This window comes from Tympanuchus pallidicinctus, unplaced genomic scaffold (genome assembly GCF_026119805.1).
Source record: "Tympanuchus pallidicinctus isolate F22 unplaced genomic scaffold, pur_lepc_1.0 scaffold36, whole genome shotgun sequence".
In the NCBI taxonomy this organism is placed as follows: domain Eukaryota; kingdom Metazoa; phylum Chordata; class Aves; order Galliformes; family Phasianidae; genus Tympanuchus; species Tympanuchus pallidicinctus.
In genome coordinates this window covers 38,222-54,041 of record NW_026294754.1, presented here as the reverse complement: position 1 = coordinate 54,041, position 15,820 = coordinate 38,222, and the positions used below count along the sequence as shown (strand labels likewise).

Sequence of the window (15,820 nt, the reverse complement as noted above, 5' to 3'; positions counted from 1 at the left end):
TGTCTGTGGTTGGGTAGTCAACCCAATAGAGGATGTTCATGTGCACAGTTGTGGTGCATCTTAGCTTTCATTTGTGTTGTACTGTTGCCTGAATTCTATGAAGTAATTCTCAAAGTACTTTCTTTTTTTTTTTTTTTTTTTTGCACTAAGTGCAGATAACAACACAAATCAGTGCAGTTGGCAGGTGGACTGTGCCCAAGAACATTTGGTCAAAAGCAGGATTAAAGTCTGTTTCTTTGAGCCTGAATAATTGTTCAGATACCCTTCTACCTCTGTGTGTGTGAACAGACATTTGCTCAGTGCTGAAAATGACTGTATCTCGTGTTTACTGCTTCGGTGAGATACCTGTGGTTGATTTTGTACTGTGTTTGCAACAGAGTTCTGGAGTAGCCCTGGGTTAGCTCTTTCCTCATCTTGTTCTTGTTGATAACCTGTTCTGTGTTCAGGTTGCTATTCTTGCTAGGAACGGTGCAGTCACTGGAAAGGTGCTTTTTGAGTCAGTTGTCTGCTGTAGCAGGGCTCTGCAAGAAGAAGCTGCCTGGACTACAGCTGTTGTCAGAGTACAGCTGAGTGAATGGAGAAAAGGTTGTAGAGAAGTATGTTGATAAATCAGCACCATGGTAGGACTAAGAGCACAAAAAAAAGCGCTGTCAGACACTGTGCCATACACAGATGCACACTGTACTGAAAAGATTGTTGTACACCAAGTTGTCTTTTTTTAATCAGTATTTTTATGCATAAATACAGGAAGGTATTTGTGTACACTGGCACAGTGCCTTGCTCTCTGAAGTTTGTTGTGAGCCACTGAGCTCCTGACTGCGCAGGTAACCTGCCCTCTCCTGTTGTTGAAGTTTCCTTAGGCATTCTGGCCGTGAATGAAGCAGTCGGTCACGGAGATACCAGCCCTACCCTGAGTGCCTTGTGCTCACCAGATGTGGGGCTGTACGGAGTCGCTGCAGAGTGTGCAGAGACATACCAGCGAGAGTTGGCAGAAGTCGAAAGGAGAAAAGTGGCCACAGGTGAACCCCAATAGCTACCTGCTAGTGCAGTAAATTCAAGATGATTGCCAGTAGAATGGAAAGCAGAGGGGGAGCAATGTGAGGAGCAGTCTTGCGTTCTGGGTATCTTGTTAGAATCTCATGTTATAGGAAATTGAGGCTGCCTTGTAAACTGAAGTCTTTGTTAACGGAAAGAAAAAAAAGGTAGGAAGGAAATGAAAAAGGTAGCAGTGAAATATTCCCCACTTGTAGAATACATTGTGCTTAGGTAGTTCTTGCGGTGGTTCATTGGAATCTGCGGCGTTCCTTCTATTGCTTGGAGGAAGGGCCCTCTCCATGCATTTCCTTCTTGTAGCATTTGTATGTGAGGAAGATAGATAGGTGTTTGCTTTCAACATAGCAGCATTTCTGCTTTCAGGAGGCAGTGGCAGTGAACGGGTGAAACACTGGGTGAGAGGAGGCTGTCATCATTATCATAACGTGAGGACCAGAGAGGGAGGATGGGATGAGCCGACAGAATTTGTGCAGAATGACACACAGCTGTCACGGGAGGAGATGCAGGTAAAGTACGTGCTCTTTTCCTCTGAAGTTGAAGTTGCCCCTATTTCAGGCCTTATTGCAACTTTCAGAAGTAATGTTTCACCTCAGTAGTGATGTTAGCAAGCTTTGTATCTTATTTCCCTGTTTGTTGTCTACTTTGCACGTCAGCACCTCTTTGTCCTATTGTGGAGAATGTGCACACCTTGATCACCAGAACAAGACGGTGGTGTTGCTGCTCACCGAAAAGCAACTTGTAAGTTTCTCTTGAGCAGAATACAGAAGCCGCTGTGTAACATGTCATTTTTGCATCTCCCTTTTCTCTTCCTGGCTCTTCTTCCTACCATAACACTAATCTAGAGCACTGTATCTGGAGTCACGGCAGCATACGAGCGAGAGCAGTTGTGGCTGGCCAAAGAGAACCTGCTGGTGAAGCTTCAGGCACGTTGTCGAGGCTGTCTTGTCTGTCAGGAATTCAACTCCAGAATGAGGTTTTTGAAGAAGCAAGTTCCAGCCATCACTTGCATGCAGGTATGAAATCCCCTAATTCTGTTTGAAGCTTGTACTTGTCAGTTGCTCTCCACACGCACGCTTACTGACTGGTTTTGTTCAAGTCAAGCAGTTGCCATGCACAATTATCTTCATTATCTTCTCCCTGGGAATCACTATGTATAAATTACTTCTCTCCCTCTTCCCATTAGTCCGTGGGTTTGGAGAATTGAAGATGGCATTGAGAATTGTGCAATGGATGGTGCTTTTGGTTGTTTAGTTTTAGTCATTTGTTCTCTAGCTGTGTTTTGTCCTTGTTGGGGGTGCTGCTAAGTCCCTCACAACGACAGCTGGTGGTGGAAGAAATAGTTAAGGCTATTGCACTGCATATCTCTTACGGCATGTCTTGTAAGATGAGCATGTCTGTGTTACATTTTATTCAGCCAAAGGGAAGTGGAAACTGAGCAGCAGAAAGAAGCATCGAATAGTAAATTACTGCTCTTCACTTTGAAAAGTCGCCTTTTTTCTTGTGTGTGTTTTCAGTCCCAGTGGCGTGGCTATAAACAGAGGAAGGCATATCAAATCCGTTCGGATTACTGACGAGCACACAAGGACCAAGAAGTGAAGGTAGCAAATGCTATGGTTTTGTTTTGTTTTGTTTTGTTTTTTCTTCAACATTTTTGGTAGCAATATTTGTGGAGAAGACTTTTATCTGACCTGCTTTGGGATTCTTTCCTGTAGATTCAGTCACTGGCCAGGATGTATCAAGGCAGAAGGCGTTACAGAGATCACCTGCAATATTTCAGAGACAACGTAAGAGATTGTGAAATGAATTCAGTATCTGACACTTTTTTTTTTTTTTACTCTGCCCTTAACAAGTTTAAGTGGCTTTTCCACTTAAGTGGGTTTTTTTTTCCTTCTAGATAAATGACGTTATAAAAACTCAAGCTTTTATCCGAGGAAACAAAGCAGGAGAAGACTACAAAACCCTCAGTAAGTGTGGCCAAAAGAATAAAGCTAATATGCTTTGAATCTCTATTTGCAGAAAAATACTGTTAGTGAGATCTGCAACAGGAAGAGAGCTATGAAAATCAGTTGGGGTGAAGTGGTGCAAAGAGTAGATAGGTAGGTAGGTAGGTGTCTGAAGGAAGAATTCCCTCTGACTGAGGGAGTGGAATGTGCTGTCAGCAAGTTTGCTGATGACACAAAACTGGGCAGAGTGGCTGACACAGCAAAAGGCTGTGCTGCCTTCCAGCGAGACCTGGAGAGTTGGGTGGGGAGAAACGGAATGAGAAAGAACAAGGGCAGGTGTGGAGTCTTGCATCTGGGCAAGAGCAACCTGAGTACCAGTATAGGTTGGGGGCTGAGCTGTTGGAGAGCAGCGTAGGAGAAAGGGATCAGGGGATCCTGGTGGGCGGTAGGAGGAGCATGAGCCAGCACTGTGCTCTCGTGGCCAAGAGGGCATCGTGGGGTGTATGAGGAAGAGTAGGGATAGGAGGTGGAGAGGTGCTCTTTCCCCTCTCCTCTGCCCTGATGAGTGGAGCATCTCCCTGTGAGGAAAGGCTGAGAAAGCTGGGTCTCTTTAGCTTGGAGGAGACTGAGGGGTGACCTCGTTGATGTTTATAAATGTGTGAATAGTGAGCGTGAGGAGGATGAAGGCAAGCTCTTCTCAGTGACATCCAGTGATAGGACAAGGGGCAATGTGTGCAAGCTGGAGCACAGGGGGTCCCACATAAATAAGAGGAACAACTTCTTCACGGCAAGGGTAACAGAACACTGGGATGGGCTGCCCAAAGAGGTTGTGGGATCTCCTGTGGAGACATTCAGCAGCTACCTGGACATGTTCCTGTGTGCCCTAATCTAGGTGATCCTGCCCCAGCAGGGGGATTGGACGAGGTGATCTTTGGAGGTCCCTTCCAATTCCTGACATTCTGTGACTCTGTGCAAAGTTGGTTCACGGTAGTACTTTTGCTGCTGGGAAATAGGAGCGCTGATCTTTGGGGTAAGTTCAGCAAGGTGGACTCCCCTAAGCTGATACTGACTTCATCCTATAGCGTTGACTTCTGTCGTGATTTATTCCATGCCAGAAGTTCCGGATGCTGTCAGGAGTTATTCAAGCCCATTGGTGTTAATTTGACCCTGGACTGGCTGCTGCTTGACATGCTGTCTGCACAGAGGTAACACATGCATTAATTTGTTTCCTGTCCTCTGCTGTTTTGTCTCTTGTTTTTAGTTAATGCTGAAAACCCACCTACGGCTGTGGTTGGGAAATTGGTTCACTTGCTCGATCGGACCCAGATTTTCAGGAGGAGCTGGAGCTAATGAAACTGTGTGAGGAAGCTGTGACCTTGATCCGATCTAATCAACAGCTTGAAAATGACCTCAATCTCATGGACCTCAAGATTGGACTGCTAGTGAAGAACAGAATGACACTGCAGGTAGGAAATGCAGTGCTGGGAGACGAGCAGAGTGAATTGAGGCCAATGGCAGTTAGCATGAGGACCTTCTGAGCCTGGATCTCACTTACTCAGATGCAGTGGGAAGTATTTCCCCCCGAGTTACAGGTTTTCCTCCCAGTAAGTTCCTAACTGTTCCACTTATTACTATGTATCCCTAGAAAGAGAACTGCAGCAGAAACATCAAGGCTTCAAGTGTTTTAAAAACAAAGCACCAGAAAAAAACCCACTGGGGACCAAGGGAAAGCAATAGATGGTATGCTTGAAGGCTCTGAGAACTGTTTGTCTCTTCACTTGTGGTTACGTGAGTCATGGACTTGCACACCTTAATTTCTTCTCACGTTTTGTGTGCTGTATCAGAGGGGGAGGTGATTTTGGAGCAGGAAATGTGCTCAGACTGCTTGGTGTTGGTTGGCTGATGGAAGCCCCCTCTGTCACTTTGCTGACGATTGATTGCACACAAGAACAACGTTGCTGATACAGCGGTGCCTTTTTTTAACTCAAGCTGAAGTTACAGTCACCTTTTCCTTTGGTCCTGAATAGCGTGGCGCTAGGCTTGACCTTGTGTAAAATCTGAACCATGGCAGCAGTGAAGTTCAGTTCCAAAGGAGGCTCCAGCTCTTGGGCTGATGCTGGCAGCAAAAAGTATCATAGTTATCAGAGCAGTGGAGGCAGGGAGTCAGCAAAATGGAAACAGGGCTTGGGGCTTCAAGCACAGTTGAGAAAGAAAGGCATTTTCAAGCATCTTCAGAACGCTACCAGCTGTGACAGTAGTCCCTGCTCAAAGCAATTAGTCCTTGTAGGTTCTCACCCAATTCTGGAATGTGGGGACAAGACAGAAATCGCTGCTACAACAGATAATGTTTCACTTCATGATCTCCTGATGTACCTTGACTGCCTTATCCACCCAAAAGGAAGTGCTATCGTGCAGCTTTTTCCCATATTGCGTGTTATTTAAATGTGGAATCTGTCCCTCTGTGTTCTTTGCAGGATGTTGTTTCTCATAGCAAAAATCTTAGCAAGGAGAACAAGGAACAGCTCTGTGACGTGATGACGCTGAACGAGCAAAAGGGAGGTTTGCAAGCTTGGAGCAAAGAGGAGAGGGAAAAGCTGGAAGCCTATCAGCATCTTTTCTACTTGAGGTATTGTCTCGCTCCAATTTATAGGAGGGAGAGGAGGTTCTTTTATTATCTATATACCCGGTGTGAGATTAAGAAGCAACGGTTCAAATGTTGGTCCAACCAGTTTATTACAAATCTTAATCAGGGGAAATGAGGAAGGGGAGAACGGACACTATTATGAATTAGGGTAATGGGGGAAGGGAAGGGGGGCGATAGAAAAGATAGGAAAGAGGAAGCAAGGAGTCTTTATAGGAAGCAAGAGGGACATAGTCACCACCATGGATCCAGCGAGGTTCGTAGTTCTGTCTTTGATCCTCAGTAGTGGTGGGTCGTCAGACATTGTTGTCCTGTTGCCAACGACGACAACGACCATGGTGATGATGGCTCTTTTTCAATACTTCAAAGTGTGAGTCAGCTGTTTTTGGTGTGACAGCTCAGATCCAAAGTGGTCGAATCAGCTCTCCTTTGAGTGACAGATCAAACCCAAGGTGGTTGAGTCAGTTCTCCTTGCGGTGGCAGCTTCTGGCTCTGGGATCTCAGCAGGAACCTCCTTTGTTCTTATCTTTCTGGCCTTGCCAGCAGATAAGAGGAAGCAGGGAGGCACCAACTTGCATCTTGCCTTCGCAAGATACAATGGTATCATCCCCCAGCCTTCCATACTTAGCTGGAGCGGTTTGGCCACAGGCCAGATCTTCCGCCAGTGAACACTGCTGAGCACTCTCTTCCGCTCTTCTACAGAGCAAGCAGCTCTGGGGGAAGGGGCTTGCAAATGTTCCCAAAGTGATATTGATTGTCACACAGTTAGCACCCATCAGTTGCCTCCTTGACAAGTCACTCAGAGTCTTATCACAAGAAAAACCTCAGGAAGCAAGCTTTGAGCCAAAAAAAAAACTAAGAAGGATTCTCACACCACCCCGTGGCTCAAAGATTGCTTGAAATGAAGCATAAGTGACCCTTCACGGTGGTGAGGAAAAGAAAAGGGAGAAAATAAAAAGACTGCAAAGAAGCAGGGGGGGGAAGAAGGAGGGGGAGAAGGGGAAGATAATCGTTACACAATTGCTACAGTAGTTTTCTTGGGCTTGGTTACAAATGTTGCCCTGATCTGTTGGACTTGTCCATCATCAGTTGAAGTAGTTACAAAATACATGGAAGATACAACACGTTGTATAAGTTGAATAAAACATGGAATCATACAAGGTACAAACGTAAGAGTTGCAACAACACACAGCAGATAAAATAGGATACGTTTGACCCATGGGCCACTTGGAAGCCAGGAAAAGAGATCAACATCCAGGCTTTTCCAGGTTTGGACAGGAACATGGGCTATCTTCCGTATACCCTGGGCAATTTGTTTAACAACTTTACCATTATCATCAATCTTTAGACAACAATTAGAATCATTCAATTTGCCACAGACACCACTCAGTGATATCTCAGGAGTGGTGACATGAATGTTACATGATGAATAAAAGGTAGAAAGTGAAAAGAGACAACCATACATTTAACAATAACCAATAATAAAAAATAAATAGGTAAACAAACTTAGGTATTTGTGTCAGCTGCTTTCCCCACCCAGGAACTCCCAGTGTAAGCCAGGATCCAGATGGGAATTCTTCAGTAGAGGTTGTGGTGTTTATGAATAGCCATACAATATTACACTTCAGTTAATTTACTAAAAGCATATCTAGTCTAATTTGACAATATGTGGACTTGCCATGTAATGTTTTCTAAGATGACTTAGTGTCTCGAGAACTTTACACTTGAGCATTTCCAAAGCAATTCAAATGCTAAGAGATATAAATATTAGTTTGGCAAGTTCAAGTATTGTTACAGTCCACAGAACTTTTCACAGGACAGTGTGTGCAGGATACCCCCACAACACCAACCATCAAAGAGAGGTAATCCCAGAAACACACACATCTCTTTTTAAAACTTAGGCACTTTCCAACAACCATGTTTTGGATGGAACTCCTGGACTGGTGTGACACTGAAAAGCATCAGTGCAAAAGGCTTTATGATAGATTTCTTTTGTGACCACATCTAACAGATATTAGATGGGTCCCTTGATTCATTTCCCAGTTTGTCAGGAATTTGGAAACACTGTGGAGGAGTTACATGCAAATCATAATCAGTTTGGTAAAAAGGGGTGAAAGAAGGAGTCAAAAGAAATGGTATCACTGTGCAGGGAGTGCCAGTAAGCCAGGATGACCTGTAAAAAACCCTGAACCCAGTTGTGAAGTTTAACAGATCCAAGGACTGATACCAACCACCACCCACACCCATAACAACACAAAACATAACACTATTGCAACCAAAAAAAAATGTAATCAAAAGGTACATTCAGTGTTCTAGCATGATCAAATCAGTATTTCTGTCACAAAACACAAATAGTTAAAATCAGCTATTAGCCTTTTTGTGTTCTGTCAAGGTCCCACGGGGATCTTCTGTGAAAATAAAACTAAGACACCGACTTGCCCTTTTTGGGCTTTGTTAATGTGGTTAAAAAATGAGGGAACAATCCAGCAAGTGTTGATTTCATATTCCTTTTTCGGGGTGTCTTTAGCCTTCCAAAGATATTTGTTAAGGGATTCCATTAAGTTTAGTGAAACCGGCCTCAGGTTAGCTAAATCAATCGATACAGTCTGGCCAGGGAGGTAAGAGTGTTTCCCTGGCTTATCAGCTACTGGATCGTGACTCACAGGGATAACTGGCAAGAGTGGTGGGGCCTTTAGCAAAAGGTGTTAAATCGACGATCTTGTTTCCCTTTGTTGTGAGCTTTCTCATGCATCCACCCTTCACCGCCCCCACCCCGCTCACTTGGGGGGGGCGAAGACATCAGTTTTCTAATGGTTTGGATAGCCGTTCAGGTTCCCTGGGAGAGACCCTAGGACCTGGGGTTTTGCTTTCCTCAAGATTCTGGATCTTTTGTTCTGGCCACCAGTTAACTAATTTCTCTAACCTGACAGTGGGTAATCCATTCATCAAATCTCGTGGAACACCCTTTTGCCAGCCCAGTGTCCAGAGACAATTACGTTTATGTTCAATATTTCGCCTACCTGTTTTTACTGACAGTGAGACCCTTCCAGTCCCACTGAGCTTTGAGCAAGGAGGTCTGGGGGCAAGGCTGACTGCTGCAAGTTGTACTTCCCTTGGCTCAAATTTAATGGAGGAAGAAACCACTGGCCCATATTTCCTTCCATAGTTAATTAACTCTCGGGCAACCTCTCCCCACGTCCACGCTTTGTTTCCTGACTGCAGATGGTTGGGGGTTACAGTTCCTTCTAACACTGGCCGGGTTCTCTCTCCCTGAGACATAGCCTCTATTTTTCCTTGCAGTTGAATACCTATAGGTTTTAACGACTCTGGAAGCCCCCTAATTAGAGGGGTCATTCTCTCAGGATCAACAGGCATCATCATAGGTGATTCATGGTGTGGCTGCAGCTTTCTATCATACATCATTTGGAGACAAGCAGCCTTTTGAACACTCTCTACTAACTGATCAACTGTTCCAGTAATGGCAAGAGGGTCTCCCCTTTCTAAAGGGTTGAGACCACCTGCCCAATAGGCAGCCCTTTGCGTTAAGGACCAGGGAACACGATTGTTACCAGTAGTTAAAAATACTCCTGGTCCCCAATAACCTTCTGCTTCCTTTTCTGTTAACCGAATCTGGTCGCCACCAGTGAGACTCACCCTCCATACATATTCTGTCTCTGATTCCTTTGGAGAGCGGCTAAAATCTTTTTTCAGTTTCGCTAGTTCAGTGGCTGAGAAGGGAATTTCTTTAACATTAATTTGAGGATCTAGATCCTCACTGTTATCGAATGTGTATTCAGTTTTTATCAAAGGACGCAATGGGGCTATTGGAGTTTCTAATTTATCTAGCCTTTCCTTCATTCCTGGTAGTTCCACCTGAGGAAAAGTTTTTCCTCGAGGCAAACTATGGGTGACGGTATGGCTGGCATGCTTACACGTTAGCAGTTCCTTAAAAGCAATTTGCAACAAAGCCGAATTACATTTCTCTCTTTCTAATTGTTCCTCAAGGTTCACTATTTGATTCTGCAGAGTTTTCACCAATTCTTGTGTTACTTTAACCGATTCCTGCAGTGCTTGTATAGTTTGGGTTTCTGCCTTAAGATGCTGGTCTCGGAATTCTGTGGCTGCAACCAGAGCAGAACCTAGTACTGCACAGATAAACGACTTTCCTTTTCCAGCTCGAGTACGAGCATTCTTTTGCAGGATACTAATACGGTCCGAAACACTCTGCAAGTTATACCAGTTCTGTCGTGCCCAATCCAAACCTGATAAAGAGGGTCGAGCACCATGTTTTTCTAAAAGATCAAATAATACATCTTCACTTTTCATGTTGGCAATGCTGTAGCTCATTTTTTCAATACAATGAAAGGCCTACACTAAGGGAGGTGTACGTATTCAAAAGCTCAAGTGACTCCTTATCTCTCCTCCCAGGGAGATGCAGCACACCTAAACAAATGCAAATGCTCCAATCACTCCCCTCTTTCTTTGGGGGAGCACAAAAAATGTGACGCTAAAGCAAAACTTTCTAGGTTTCAATGGAGTAAATAAAATTTCTTGGAGAGGCACACACGTTTAAGTAACAAAATATCACTTCCTTTCTTCCCCAAGAGGCACGTGCATGCAGACACACACACACACAAAAAGGTTCAAGTTTCGCACTTCAGTTACCAAATAACCAGAGAGGTCTTCCCGAGGAGGCACACACGTATTAAACAAAATGCAAGTACTCAAAATACGTCCCCGAGAGGTACACACATAAAAGGTAAAGTTTCAGAATATGGAGAGGTCTTCCTGGAGAAGGACTCACGTCTAAATTTTCAAAACTATCGCTCCTTGCAACTCCAGGAGGTACACACAGAAGAAAAAAGTTTAAAACTATATCTGGAAGGACAACACTCTCACAGCGGGTATCCTGCCTTGACTACGCCATTAAATAAATGTCTCGCTCCAATTTATAGGAGGGAGAGGAGGTTCTTTTATTATCTATATACCCGGTGTGAGATTAAGAAGCAACGGTTCAAATGTTGGTCCAACCAGTTTATTACAAATCTTAATCAGGGGAAATGAGGAAGGGGAGAACGGACACTATTATGAATTAGGGTAATGGGGGAAGGGAAGGGGGGCGATAGAAAAGATAGGAAAGAGGAAGCAAGGAGTCTTTATAGGAAGCAAGAGGGACATAGTCACCACCATGGATCCAGCGAGGTTCGTAGTTCTGTCTTTGATCCTCAGTAGTGGTGGGTCGTCAGACATTGTTGTCCTGTTGCCAACGACGACAACGACCATGGTGATGATGGCTCTTTTTCAATACTTCAAAGTGTGAGTCAGCTGTTTTTGGTGTGACAGCTCAGATCCAAAGTGGTCGAATCAGCTCTCCTTTGAGTGACAGATCAAACCCAAGGTGGTTGAGTCAGTTCTCCTTGCGGTGGCAGCTTCTGGCTCTGGGATCTCAGCAGGAACCTCCTTTGTTCTTATCTTTCTGGCCTTGCCAGCAGATAAGAGGAAGCAGGGAGGCACCAACTTGCATCTTGCCTTCGCAAGATACAATGGTATCATCCCCCAGCCTTCCATACTTAGCTGGAGCGGTTTGGCCACAGGCCAGATCTTCCGCCAGTGAACACTGCTGAGCACTCTCTTCCGCTCTTCTACAGAGCAAGCAGCTCTGGGGGAAGGGGCTTGCAAATGTTCCCAAAGTGATATTGATTGTCACACAGTTAGCACCCATCAGTTGCCTCCTTGACAAGTCACTCAGAGTCTTATCACAAGAAAAACCTCAGGAAGCAAGCTTTGAGCCAAAAAAAAAAACTAAGAAGGATTCTCACAGGTATGCAGCTTTTCATTCACTGCTCTTGTCATAGATGCTTACGTGTATTGGAACAGTCTGTACTTCTGCACTGCAGTGTTGAGGCGCTGTCTGTCTTTGTGGTGTTGGCTTTTGTGGACACGTGCTGTATGGGAACTGCTGAGTCATGGCCTGAACCTCTGATTGATCACCTGAGGCGAGCAGTGAGTCAGGCAGAGGAGCACAGGTGAAGGCAATGCAGCTGTGCTGCTGGAAGGGGTGCAGCCAGGCTACAGCCCTCCTAGACCTGTTTAAGAGCTGGCTACCAGTGGGGAAGGATCTCGTCTGCAGATCTGCTCTGCTGGAGTTTTGTAAGTGAGCCCAGGATAGGGGTAAGCCTTCTATTTATTCTCCTTTTGTTAGCTTAGTCTGCTTTGTCAAACTCTCTTGTTTATTTCATAATGACAACATCTTCATAGTCATTGATTATACACGTGCACTAAGTACTTTTTCTTCTTGTTTTAGACTACTCCAACGTACTTGGCCAAGCTGCTTTTGCAGATGCCTCAAAACAACCCCACAGAGTTCATGGATTCAGCCATCTTCACGCTGCATAACTACGCATCCAGTCAGAGAGAGGAATCTCTGCTGTTGCGGCTGTTGCAAACAGCATTGCAGGAAGAGATCAAGTACGTTGTAGCATAGGACACAGCCTTGCTGTTGCCTGAGTTTGGGCCGCTGCTAAAATTGCAGCTGTTGTTGTGTGATGTCCCGTGCTCATTAGCTGATAATGCTGAACTGTCCCTGCCTTCTGCTCATGCTGTTTCACGTCAGTCCTTTCTGTAACCTGGAAGGAGGAGGAATTACCTTTGTTCTTTAGGATTAAAGCCATTTTTCTTTAGCCAGTGCTTTCTTGCTCAGGGAGGCACTGTTTTTGATCTACTGCAGTGCTTTCCTAAGATTCATTCCCATCTAAGTTCTCTGCTGTCTAGTAAGAAGGACTTGGCACAGACTGCGAGCTTGGGCTTTACAGGCCAGAGTGAAGCTGACGCGAAGGTCACTGTTTTCCAAAACTGATGAGGAGGCTGAAAATCAGATGCTGTCTGGTTTGGGTTTTTTCCTGGCTGTCAGGCTTAAGGATTCTGGCTGTCTGTCGGCATAATTGAGTTGATTGGCACTTAGGAGTTTGGTGTTTATGACTTCTGGCTGATACGGAGCTTCACAACTTGCTAGGAATAGCAAATACATGTAATGTTGGAGGCAGTCATGCCTTTTTTGATGTTTTTAAGTGTGAGGATGGTATGTGCCCTCCAACAGGTAACGCCTAAAAGGTTTGTTTAATTATTATTATCTTTTCTTGGAGCAGTAGTTCAGGAAAGTGCATGTCTATGCTTTATTCTCTGCTGCTGGATTTCCCATAGCGGCATGCTGTGAATGGCTCTTGTTGCTGATTGCTTACTTGTTGAAATACTGAGAGGAAATAGTTGTGCCTGTGTAGAACTCCCTTTGTTTCCTCTGTATTTTTGAGATGCGCTCTTTCAACCGTGGTGCCCGTGGTCAGAACGCACTGAGGCAGATCTTGGCCCCAGTTGTGAAGGAAATAATTGAGGGCGAATCGCTCAACGTCAGAACGGATCCAGTGGATATTTACAAGTGCTGGGTGAACCAGATGGGATCTCAGAATGGTGAGGCCGGGTATGGAAGCTGTTGCTACTGTTTTTTTTCTGAAAGTTGCTCAGCTGCTTTGCATTGCTCTGTTAATCGTTCCGAACCATCCCTGTATTCATTGCATGCATCTGTCCAATTGCTACCAGCTTTTTTCCATCAGCTCGAGATGGCTTTCTTCTGAAAGGTATAAAGATCACAGAATCACAGAATTGTAGGGGTTTTAAGGGACCTCCAGAGATCATCGAGTCCAACCCCCCTGCCAAAGCAGGTTCCCTACAGCAGGTCGCACAGGTAGGCATCCAGGCAGGTCTTGAACATCTGCAGAGAAGGAGACTCCACCACCTCCCTGGGCAGCCTGTTCCAGTGCTCCGTCACCCTCACTGTAAAGAAGTTCTTGCGCATGTTTGTGCGGAACTTCCTATGCTGCAGTTTCCAGCCGTTTCCCCTTGTCCTGTCTCCACTCACCACTGAAAACAGTCTGGCCTCACCATTCTGCCCCCCACACCTTAGATATTTATAGACCTGGATCAGGTCCCCTCTCAGTCTTCTTTTCTCAAGGCTGAACAGACCCAGTTCACTCAGCCTTTCCTCATAGCAGAGATGCTCCAGGCCCTTCACCATCTTCGTGGCCCTCCGCTGGACTCTTTCCAAGAGATCCCTGTCTTATTTGTACTGGGGAGCCCAGAACTGGACGCAGTAGATCATCTTGTGACAGGGGTGTTGAGACTATGAGAAGTGAATCTCATGAAGAGATAGGCCAAAAAAAGCCCCAAAGCATTTCTTCTGTGTTAACTCATAGGTACAGATACCGTAGCTCTTACTCTACCAAGCCAATCTCTGCCCACAGCTCGGGCAGGCTGCCCAAGGAGGCTGTGGATGCCCCATCCCTGGAGGCATTCAAGGCCTGGCTGGATGTGGCTCTGGGCAGCCTGGGCTGCTGGTTGGTGAACCTGCACGCAGCGGGGGGTTGGAACGAGATGAGCATTGTGCTCCTTCTCAACACAGGCCGTGTTCATAGAATCACAGCATGCAGCTGTTCCTGTCTGCCCATGAGAAGGTTTCATCCACGTGGTCATCCTGGTTGGTTGGCCTGTAGATCCCCCGCTACGTCATCTGTCCCTGTCCTCCCTTTAATCTGTGTCTATAAAGTCTTGATGGGCTCCCATCCGTCCCCAGTCAGAGTTCTGTGTTTCTTCCAGTGCTTGATGTTGACCAGATTTTGAGGATTCTGTTGTTGGTTGTATTTGTTTTGTTTTTAAGGCACTTCAAGGGAAGTGGTGGAAAAGCAATGCTATGAAGTAAAAGACAACTGTCCCAGCGCAGCACGCTGCGTGAGTTACTATCTTAACACTGCAATGTGCAGCTTGTGTTTTCACTGATTTATTTGCGACCTGAGGTACTACTGCGTATCGCAGGTGACCTTCTTGACTCTAGAGAGCGTGTCTGCATGTGGTACAGAAAGATACAGTTCAGAGTTAGCTGGGCCTGTTCTCACAGCGACTGCTGCAGGGACAGCAGAGGACGTGAGAAGTCCTTTGCTCTTTCAGTGCTAGCATTCTAATGAAAGTGAAAGCGTGCAGCTCTTTGCAGCCAGGTGAGCGTGGATCTGTTTGTGTGTCAAGCCAACAATTCTGCCTGGCACTGACAAAAGTATATTAGGCTGAGGAGTGCTCACCTTCACATCTGACTTTTCCAAATAGCAAGTTGCCGTACGATGTTACACCTGAACAAGCTCTTAATCACGGTGAGGTGAGGATGCACCTGGATGCCTCAACCCGAGATGTGAAGGCAGTGACAGACAAGTTCCTGTCTGCCATCGTTGTTCAGCTGACCAAATCCCGTAAGTCTGGTGTGTCACCGCGTTATCCTGCAGCAGTTAATAGTGGGTTCATCCGTGAGGAATTCTCACTTGCCTTTTTTTTCCTTCGAAGTTACGGGATGCGTTTCATCGCCAAGGTACTGAAAGACTCCCGGCATGACAAGTTTCCTGATGCTGGCGAGGATGAGCTTCTGAAGGTAAGGAGCTGAGCAGCTCTGTGAATCATTGTCTGCCACGCTGACTGCAGCAGATGCATCTCAGTGTTGTTTGTTGGCTGTACGTGTGCAGAGAAGTTTCAAAGCTGCAGTTTAAGTAGACAGGCTATTTGTTGTTATGGGTATAAAGTACTTTGCCCTGTGCTTTGGATTGCTGGATACATGTTTGTCAAAGGAGAACATAATACAGCGTTCAGAAGAAGTCACCCTACTGCTTTTCCTTTTGCTTTTAATATCTTGGGCATTGTGCCCCCTAGGTTTCTTGGCTTTGGGATGCTCTTGCTGCTGAATGGTGCACCTTGGTTTTGCTGGTGTTATCTGAGTCAGTTGCTCTTTTTTTAAAGAGACAGTGTGCCAAGTTGAAAAGGCCCGTGTGCAGAATTCTACTCTTCTCACTTCCCTTACAATATTCTAGGGCATTACAGTAGCTGCAACAAAGTATATGGTGTCATTTTTCATGAGGTGTGGGCAGTTTTGTGTTGTACATTTCCGTACTTTGGAGAACGAAAAGGATGTTAGTAGTAAATGCTTCCAAATGAGCACAGCATTGTGGCTTTCATTGGGATTGTCCTGGCGTTTGTTATTTTGAAGGTCTTTCTGTCTGTGAGTGCTCTTCTTCTTAATAAAACAAAGAGTGGCTTTGACATTACTTGCCACAGTCTCTTTAAGCTTTTCTGTCTCTGCTTCATTACGAAGTAATTC

The 15,820-nt window shown here is 45.4% G+C and overlaps 1 protein-coding gene across 1 annotated transcript in view; it reads left to right on the top strand.

Moving 5' to 3' along the window:
• Positions 1-15,820, top strand: part of LOC128088710 (ras GTPase-activating-like protein IQGAP1) — a 60,260-nt gene that overhangs the window by 27,431 nt on the left and 17,009 nt on the right. The window contains 14 exon segments of the mRNA XM_052699453.1: positions 1,417-1,559; positions 1,896-2,066; positions 2,568-2,651; positions 2,766-2,837; positions 2,948-3,017; positions 4,258-4,311; positions 4,314-4,462; positions 5,471-5,622; positions 11,535-11,661; positions 11,942-12,112; positions 12,945-13,111; positions 14,785-14,903; positions 14,906-14,924; positions 15,016-15,100. Of these exon segments, the coding sequence (XP_052555413.1) occupies positions 1,417-1,559; positions 1,896-2,066; positions 2,568-2,651; positions 2,766-2,837; positions 2,948-3,017; positions 4,258-4,311; positions 4,314-4,462; positions 5,471-5,622; positions 11,535-11,661; positions 11,942-12,112; positions 12,945-13,111; positions 14,785-14,903; positions 14,906-14,924; positions 15,016-15,100 (1,583 nt within the window).